At 41.4% G+C, this 9,587-nt stretch overlaps 1 protein-coding gene across 1 annotated transcript in view; it reads right to left on the bottom strand.

The window, feature by feature from the left end:
- myo5c (myosin VC) overlaps positions 1-9,587 on the bottom strand; it is an 85,924-nt gene that overhangs the window by 49,840 nt on the left and 26,497 nt on the right. Inside the window, exons 7-11 of the mRNA XM_043677061.1 lie at positions 8,811-9,076; positions 6,674-6,755; positions 6,346-6,486; positions 3,354-3,479; positions 3,130-3,213 (exon numbers count right to left, since the gene is read on the bottom strand). Of these exons, the coding sequence (XP_043532996.1) occupies positions 3,130-3,213; positions 3,354-3,479; positions 6,346-6,486; positions 6,674-6,755; positions 8,811-9,076 (699 nt within the window). The remainder of the gene's footprint in view (positions 1-3,129; positions 3,214-3,353; positions 3,480-6,345; positions 6,487-6,673; positions 6,756-8,810; positions 9,077-9,587) is intronic.

Raw genomic sequence — 9,587 nt, forward strand, 5'->3', positions numbered from 1 at the left:
GAATTCAGCACCGCCTTCCTAACCTGCAATCTTCTTCCTGACCTCTCCGCCCCCACCCCAGTCTTACCTATCACCCTCACCTTAACCTCCTTCCACCTATCACATTTCCGACGCCCCTCCCTAAAGTCCCTCCTCCCTACCTTTTATCTTAGCCTGCTGGACAAATTTTCCTCATTCCTGAAGAAGGGCTTATGCCCGAAACGTCGATTCTCCTGTTCCCTGGATGCTGCCTGACCTGCTGCGCTTTTCCAGCAACACATTTTCAGCTCTGATCTCCAGCATCTGCAGTCCTCACTTTCTCCTCAGCATAGTAACAGCCAATTGATTGGTTCTTAAGCAGGTGAAGGACTTATACTACAAACGTCGACTCTCCTGCTCCTCGGACGCTGCCTGACCTGCTGTGCTTTTCCAGCACCACACTCTTCGGCTCTTAAGCAGGTGCTTACAGTTTTGGGTGTGGACAATACAAGCGAAGCATGCAGCCTTCAAAGAGAATGTATTGTCTCTTTTTGTCTCCTTTCAGAGTGGAGAAGAAGAAGAAAATCCCAGCAACCCATCTACTTCATCTTTCTCTATCAGCTGCTATCTCTGCAAATCTGTTGAAAGGAAGAAGGGTAAAAGCATCTCTGGAGACAGTCAAAGAGTGAATTCTTAACCAATGAACAAAAGACTGAGAATTGGTGTATGCACAACCTCGTGTTATCAACAAGGAGTTAAAAGGAATCAAAAGGAACAGATAGTAAACAATTTAATGCCCATGAGCTGGACCTATACCACAACAGTGTTTCTGTTTTCCTTTTACTTTCCCCAGCCATAATACTTATGTCTTGCCTTGTCTTCCTCTGTTTGTGTTTGTACATCTATGGGAATTTTAAAAAAGAATGGTGCTTAAATTATAGATATAAGTTAGCAATTCATGGGTATTTTTTTGGCCATTGGTTAAAAGCAGTTTGATTGCAACAAATAATTGTATTCTTTTTCATGGAAAAGTTCAGGAAGAGCAAATTCTTTTAACCCAAATTAGACAGTTTGGTAGAACTGAGCAAATGAGTGATTTAATTAAACTTGCATATTTGTGGTGACTCTGGAAAGAGTGGGGCTTGATTCTCAGTGCACTATCCCAGTGAGTTGTGACAGGGTGGGATAGCCCATTGGTGGGGGTTGCTTTTAGATTCCTGTCCCTGGTGTAAAACACATCTGCTCCTCTTGGTCCACAAGCATTGCTGTAAAGGCAATTACCTCACATCTTCAGTCTCCTTTCTCTTGTTGGTTTACATGAGAACAGGTTAAAATTAGAACCGTGGGCGGCACGGTGGCACAGTGGTTAGCAATGCTACCTCACAGCACCAGAGACCAGGGTTCAATTCCCGCCTCAGGCGACTGTGTGTGGAGTTTGCACATTCTCCCCGTGTCTGAGTGGATTTCCTCCGGGTGCTCCGGTTTCCTCCCACAGTCCAAAAATGTGCAAAAATTGGTGATTCTAAATTGCCCATAGTGTTAGGTGAAGGGGTAAATGTAGGGGAATGGGTCTGAGTGGTTTGTGCTTCGTCGGGTCGATGTGGACTTGTTGGGCCAAAGGCCCTGTTTCCACACTGTAAGTAACCTAATCTAAAACTGTGGCCATGCAACCTCATTAAAATGTTTAAGTAACAATCGCACCTTCCTGAGAATAGATTGGTTGTCCATCCCTTATCCCACCTCCATTAAAATTAGGTGGTGGTGGACCCAGGTCATTTAGAGTTTTACATTTCTAGGCATTAAACTTTCCACTTCAGTGTCAGTTTTAATCATGTATTGTAGTTAATCGTATTGCAGCCAGCTCAACCAACTGCACATTCAGAACCTCATATGCCACATGCTGCCTGACCCACTGTTGTTTAATGCATCCTACAACGGGACTAATTCAGCTCCAAATAAACAGGTTTAGTCAAGATTGTACAGTTCTGTGGGAAAGAAAGTGGCAAATGTATAAGTTATCAACTGCTGGCAATACTTATGCCAGAAGCATCAATTTGCAGATGGGGTATACTTTCAAGCCTACACTAACAGGTCAGCCAAAAGGTTTTTACCATTTCTTCCCAAGAACAGGAGGAAATCCATAAATAACAAAATCAAGTCATAAAGGCAACCATGTAATAAACTGTGCATCAGCGATGCTTGTGTTTAGTGACTGCGCAATATGGCTTATTCCAGCAACTAAGCTTTTTTTTCTTTTCTTCACTCATGGAATTTGGGCACCACTGGCTAGGCAGCATTTATTGCCCGTCTCTAATATGCCCAGAGGACGGTTAAGGGACAACCACATTGCTGTGGGTGTGGAGTCACATGTAGGGTAAGGATGGCAGTTTCCTTCCCAAGGACATCAGTGAACCAGGTGGGTTTTTGAACAATTGACACTTGATTCATGGTCATCATTAGACCCCTAATTCCAGAATTTGTTTTTTGTTGAATTCAAATTCTACCATGGCAGGGTTTGAACCCAAGTCCCCAGAGTGGGTCTCTTGATTAACAGTCCACCGATAATACCGATAAGGCCATCATCCCTCCCGAAATAAGTCTTGCATGCATGATTGTTCCGCTGTTGTTTAGAGACAAAAAAAACTGCAGATACTGGAATCCAAGGTAGATAAGCAGGAGGCTGGGAGAACACAGCAAGCCAGGCACCTCACGTGCTGCCTGGCCCACTGTTGATTAATGCATCCGACAATGTAAATGGGACTAATTCAGCTCCAAATAAACTGCTTTAGTCAAGATTCCATAGTTCGGTGGGAAAGAAAGTGGCATTCGAGAAGATTTTACCTACATAACAGCTACACAACAGTCAAACCTACAGTTCAGAGTCTTTCTTCACGAAATAAAAGCACAAGGGGAGAAAACAGACGTTTGCTGATGTGGGGAATCACACTCCCAACAACTAAAATAAGTTTAAAAAACAAATTTGGGAAGAAATTCTGTGTTGTTTTCACAAAGAAAAACTAGCTAACAGAGCAGAATGGGATCATATGAAGCTATCGTACTTGTACAGCAACAAAGTACTCCATCTTCAGATTTGTAAACTTTTTAAAATTGCTAACTTCTCTTCAAAAGAGATCTAAAAGTGATCATTACATTACAGAGGTGGTCACAAACCTTACTTTTCTTCAGTACATTAATCAATTCTTCATATAACGTGTCCCTGTTCTTTTCAAGAAATCCGTCACATTCATATTGCACCTTGACAGAGTGAAAAACAAAAAAAGAGTTTATGGCGATATATTAGTTCCATAAATCTCAGCTTCCTGAGTTATCAGGTACATTGTTAATAATGAAGAACTCAAGGACACTGCAGAACAACTGCCCTGACAGTGTCTTACCTTGTCAGCAAAATGCAGGATGATGAAGGCTTTACTTGACATTCGAGGCTTCTCAAAGAGAGGATTTTTATTTAAGTAATTATTCTGCAGTTTCTGAAGCCAGTTTTCCTCTGTTCCTTGCGGCAACTGTATGATTAATATTAAAAAGAAAATCAATTTCATCTTTCCAGTTTCATGGAAACCACCTCATGAACCTTCAAGTGACTGGATCATAAATCTGCAAACTGAGACTCAGGTTCAAGTATGGAAATACAATTCAAATCACACACTCCCAAACAGCAAAACAAAACCTTTATTGTCAAAATAATATCTATCAATTTCTCTTGTCCCCACCATCCTTTAAGTTATACTTATTCTGGAAATGCCTCAAGGTAACTGGCTACGAAACTAGATTAGTTCTTTTGCTCTTCAGGTTTATTGACTTCTGAATGCCAAACTTTCGAAAACTGGTAAAACAATGGTATTTTGATACATATTACTAAAATATCAGCATCGCCATGGCAATATGGAAAGTTGCCTAGGTATGTCCCATCCACAAAATTCAAGACAAATACAATCTGGCTAATGCCTGCCCCAATAATTTACTTTTTGATCATCAGCAAAATTATGGAAAAGGTTGTCCACAGTGCTGTCAGGCAGCACTTGGACAGCTATAACCAGCTCATTGGTGCTCAGTTTGGGTTCTGCCAGGCCCACTCAGCTCAAACCCTCACTACAGCCTTAGTTCTAATATGGACAAAAAAGCTGGTCTCCAAAGGTGACGTGAGAGTGACTTTCCCTTGAGACAGCATGGCATTAGGGGGGCCCTAGCAAAACCAGATTCAGTGAGAATCAGGGAGGAAACCCACCCCTGGTTTATGATACACATGGCTGCCAGTCATCTCGGTACTGGATGTCTCTTGCAGGAGTTCCTCAGGGTAGTGTAGGTTCAAACATCTTCAGCTGTTTCATTAATGAGCTTCCCTCCATCATTAGGTCAGAAGTGGGATTTTCACTCATGACTGCACCATGTTTAGCACCATTCGCAGCACCTCAGCAACTGAAGCAGCCTACGTCTATGGACAATACCCAAGCTTGGGCTAACAAGTGGTAATCAACAAATATGCTGCACAACTAGCAAATAATGACCATCTCCAACAAGAGAGAATCAAACCATTTGCCCTTGTTGCATTGCATCCTCATTAAAATGTTTAAGTAACAATCGCACCTTCCTGAGAATAGATTGGTTGTCCATCCCTTATCCCACCTCCATTAAAATTAGGTGGTGGTGGACCCAGGTCAGTGCCCGCTTTAGAGTTTTACATTTCTAGGCATTAAACATTCCACTTCAGTGTCAGTTTTCATCATGTATTGTAGTTAATCGTATTGCAGCCAGCACAATTGACATGATTGAATCCCCCACCATCAACATCCTGGAGATTACCCTTGAGCAGAAACTGAACGGGACTAGCCATACGAACAATGTGGTTGCAACAGCACATCAGAGAGTAGAATTCTGTGGCGAGTAACTCATCGCATGATTCCCTGATGCCTGTCTACCAGCTATAGGTGTGTGATGGATTACTCTTCACTTTGCCTGAATGGGTGCAGCTCCAACAACACTCAGGAAGCCTCATATCTTCCAGCACTTAATTGACATCCCTCTCATCAGCTTCAATGTTCACTCCCTTAACCATCAACATACAATGGTAGCTGTGTGTACCATCTACAAAATGCACTTCAGAAAATCATTGCAGTTCCTTCGACAGCACCTTCACCTTCTTCTTGTTAGAAGGACAAAGACAGCAGATGCTTGGGGACATCCTCAGATCCCATCCAAGCTGCTCACCATCCTGATTTGGAATTATATTGCTGTTCTGGATGTAGGTTTGCTCGCTGAGCTGGAAGGTTCGTTTTCAGACGCTTCACCACCATACCAGGTAACATCATCAGTGAAGCACTGGTTGTACAGCCCTATTTTTGTGTTTAGGTTTCCTTGGGTTGGTAATGCCATTTCCTGTGGTGACATCATTTTCTGTGGGGACGTCATCTCCTGTTCTTTTTCTTCGGGGGTGGTAAATGGAATACAAGTCAATGTGTTTGTTGATACAAACAATACATTGGACAGACAGGCAGAAAACTAGCCACCAGGATACATGAACATCAACATGCCACAAAAAGACATGACTCAATGTCACAAGTATTTTTACATATAGATGAGGAAGGACACCGCATCAATTGAGACAACACACCCATCTTAGGAAAAGCCACACAGAGACACACATGAGAATTCCTAGAAGCATGGCATTCCAACCGGCATTCTATCAACAAACACATTTACTTGATCTCTTTTTCCACCCCCTGAGAAAAATAACAGGAAATGGCATTGCCACAGGAAATGATGTCACCACAGGAAATGAAATCACCAACCCAAGGAAACCTAAACACAGAAATAGAAAATGGACCATACCACCAGTGCTTCTTCCGGAAGCTCACTGATGATGTAACCTAGTATAGTGACAAAATGTCTGAAAACATACCTTCCAGCTCAGCAAGCAAACCTACATCCAGAACCTCAACCTGAGCGACAAATCTTCTCAAAAACATGCTAATATTGCTGATCCTTTACTGTCGTTGGATCAAAATCCAGGAACTCCCTTCCTAACAGCACTGAGGGCTCCCTATGCTCCAAGGACTATTGTAACATGTCAATGGCATGTTTATTAAGATAGGGCATGGGGCATTATTTAATCAAGAACTGTATTACATATAAAGAAAGACTGCTGGGACATGAGAGCAGTAGGTCAGGGTTAGACCTGTGCTCTCTAAATAAATAAATCATCCAGAAAGGGATCTGTGTTTACTTCATGATCTAGCATATGATCTGGCACCACTTGATCTACTACATTTGTGATCAGAGTTCCTCAGGTGTATTTCTAATTGCATCCTGAAGGATCTGTTTCAGCCAAATGCTGATAAATAACAGGCAATTATGAAAACATTTCATGCTTACCAGGCACTCCTCATCCAATAGCTCCAGTATACCCATCTTAGCTTCTATCAAATCAATGCAAGGTTGGTTGTCATTGAATTCTATCAGTGCCCATGGAATGTCTTCTTTCATGTATTCATCTTGCTCCAGTTTAAACACATGCTGCAGAGATTTTATATCTGAAGTGTTAAATTTGCATTTAATTTTCATTAATGTTAAGAAACCTTACAGATGATGGTAGAGGACAGAAATGCAACAGTTTCCAATCCACAAACTTGGTTGAAGTTATATCCCAAAATGATGAACATGCAATAGAATGTATATGGCAGCATGCTATTTAAATACTCACCAAGTTAAATTGTTGCTGTAGTTTTTCATTGGCATAATTAATACAGAACTGTTCAAAGCTATTCACATCAAAGGTTTCAAACCTAAATGAATAGGAAATAATGATTTTGCTCGTACTTTATATACATTTAATCCAAACAACAAAATCGGTTCATCATCCCGAAGGTACAATGATGTATTTATAGTTTGGATCAAAACTAAATGTTGTAGATTTTAGGTTTAAGTCTGTGTCTGCCATGAGTTCAGTCACAGCAGTAATACTGTCAAACCCAGTGCCCAGTTTATGGAAGAGAAAATAAATCATAGAGCATTTAAACTCTATAATAATTCATTCTGAGTGAAAGAAAAGTTGCCACAGCCCTACCAGGCCAATCTCTCAGTACAGAGAGAGACAACTGGTGGAGGTTTAACCTGAGGGTCACCACATCTCAGGTAATGGGAGAGATCAAGAGGGAGAATCCTTCATGGTAACCTCAGCTGGTGCAGGAATTGAACTCATGCTGTTAGCATCACTCTGAATTACAAACCAGTCATCTAGCTAAGTGAGCCAACCTTAAAATTGGGAATAAACAAGAGACCAGGAGTAGAGGAGCTCAGGCATTGTAGAGGATTGTAGGGCTGTAGGACATACACACAGATTGAGAGGAACTTGAAGTGAGAATGACAATTTTAGAAGTCTAGCTGTAGCTTGGCTGGTAGGTAGTGAGGGTGAGCACACACATGGACAATGCAGAAAACCAATCTGTAGGCACAGTGACCCCAACTGGCTTGCGAATTGCCTATGTAACAATTCGATGTCTGCCTGAAGCCCAAATTGAAATCTCTCCTTTTCAGTTGTAGGTTCAGCATGGATCAGTGAACGTTTGTTAGAAAATGCAATTAGATCAGCTTTGGATCAGAAATAGTGGCGAAATGGTGCTGTCCCCAACTGAATAGGTTCCAGATTCTATCCAGTGAAATATATGATGAATGACACCTGGATAAAGCACCCATTAGTATTCACTGAACCGAAGGCAGCACCATCTGCAGATTTTGAAGGGAAAGAAAAATCACTTTCTTTCTCTACTTATTGTTGAGTACCTTCTTGGTAGATTTGCATTTGGATTGCCTGTTATTAATCAGCAGTAACAAACTCAAAATAGAACATGGCATTACCACCTTGGGGAAATCACTGGGTCTTTACTTGAAGGGCCTACCAACAAGAATCCATAGGACTAATCATTTTCAGGTTTATTAATGGCAAGTCCCACGGCATAAATAAGATCCTAGATACCAATCTAGATTTGAACCAGTTTGTGTGCATACTTTACTGGAAAGTCCCTTCCTGCCCCAGTCCACAAAAATATTCATGGCTGCTGCTGTCACTGTCCCAGTACACTACCTTAGCCACTTGAATTTCCTGAGCTATGTCGACATGGCCAACAATTGATAGGTCTCAATCCAGTTCAACTGCACTGGAGTGTCTGCTGGCAATTCACTGGCCACACATAAACCAAGTAGGACCTCAAAATCAGAGGTACCTTTGTCCTTAGACTCTGGGCAACAGACCTGTCACGCTCTCAATCACCCAACCAGAAAAGTGAACTCCACTGTGAAAAGATAGATTCTCAACTTCATGTTTCTTTACACATAAAACAATAAGGTAATGCAGTTTTCACTCATCCATGAACATTTTAAACTTAAGCTAAATCTTTGTGGTCGTAACATCAGCTAAATAGATATAAATGGAGAGGCAATGGCTGAGTAGTAATATCGCTGGACTGTTATTCTAAAGACCTAGGTGATGTTCTGAGGACCTGGGTTCAAATCCTGCCATGGCAGATGGTGGAACTTGAGTGCAATAAAAGTCCAGCAATGACCACAAAAACCACTAGGTGATTGTCAGGAAAACTCATCTGGATCACTAATGTCCTTTAAGAAACTGTCACTCTTACCTGGGCTGGCCTACATGTGGCTCCAGATCCACAGCAATATGGTTGACTCTTTATTGTCTTCTGGGCAATTATGGATGGGTAATAAATTCTGGCTTAGCCAGTGATGCCTTCATCCCATAAATAACTAAAAAAAAATTTCAAGTGCCCAGAGCAACAACCAACACTTTGCTGCAAAACAAACAGAACAATATTTGATGCTTTTACCCATAAATGTCCAGAACGCCAATAAACGTATGCTTCTTGCCAGAAAACTGCAAAGCCTTGTTGATGTGATCCACAATGCAGCTGAACAGATGAGCATAGATGTGTTTAGCCAAAGCATCTCTGGCATTGATTGCTTGACCCTTGGTCATGGGTTTGATCACAGTGTCTGAGGTAGTAGCAATTTTTCTGTGGCACAGTCCATGAGCCATCTCCTCCAGCTTGATCCCCAAAAGTTCAGAAAATACTTTCAGATGATCATCATCACGCTGTTTAGAGGAAAACAAGAAAGACTAATGAAGATAATGACAGATTAATTCTTAAAATTAAATATTCAGTTGCTATACATACTCTTATTCCTTAGTAATTAGTTAAAATATTGTGTAAAAGTTCTGTGTTGATAGCCACTAATGACATAGCACAAACAATTCATAGAACGGTCAGCAGAGCACTGAAAGAGACCATCCAGCCCAGCATGCCTGTGCCTCTCCCAGTTAATCCCACTGACCCCCACTTTTCCCTTAGACCTGCAGACATTCTCTTGTTTATTCACATATCCCATGTATTTCAGAAAGTTATCACTGAAAATATTTCACCACACTGCTCATAACTTGTCAAGTTGAAAATAAAGCCTGACTTGCCCTGGCTGTGTTTACTAATTACATCATTCAGTGACTTTTACGTACCAACTTTCTTGCCAGAGGAAAGGGATTCTCCCAGTCTGCTCTGTCAAAAACATTCATTAGTTTTGAACACCTCCATTAAATGACTTTTCGCTGC

Source organism: Chiloscyllium plagiosum, chromosome 36 (genome assembly GCF_004010195.1).
Source record: "Chiloscyllium plagiosum isolate BGI_BamShark_2017 chromosome 36, ASM401019v2, whole genome shotgun sequence".
Classification (NCBI taxonomy): domain Eukaryota; kingdom Metazoa; phylum Chordata; class Chondrichthyes; order Orectolobiformes; family Hemiscylliidae; genus Chiloscyllium; species Chiloscyllium plagiosum.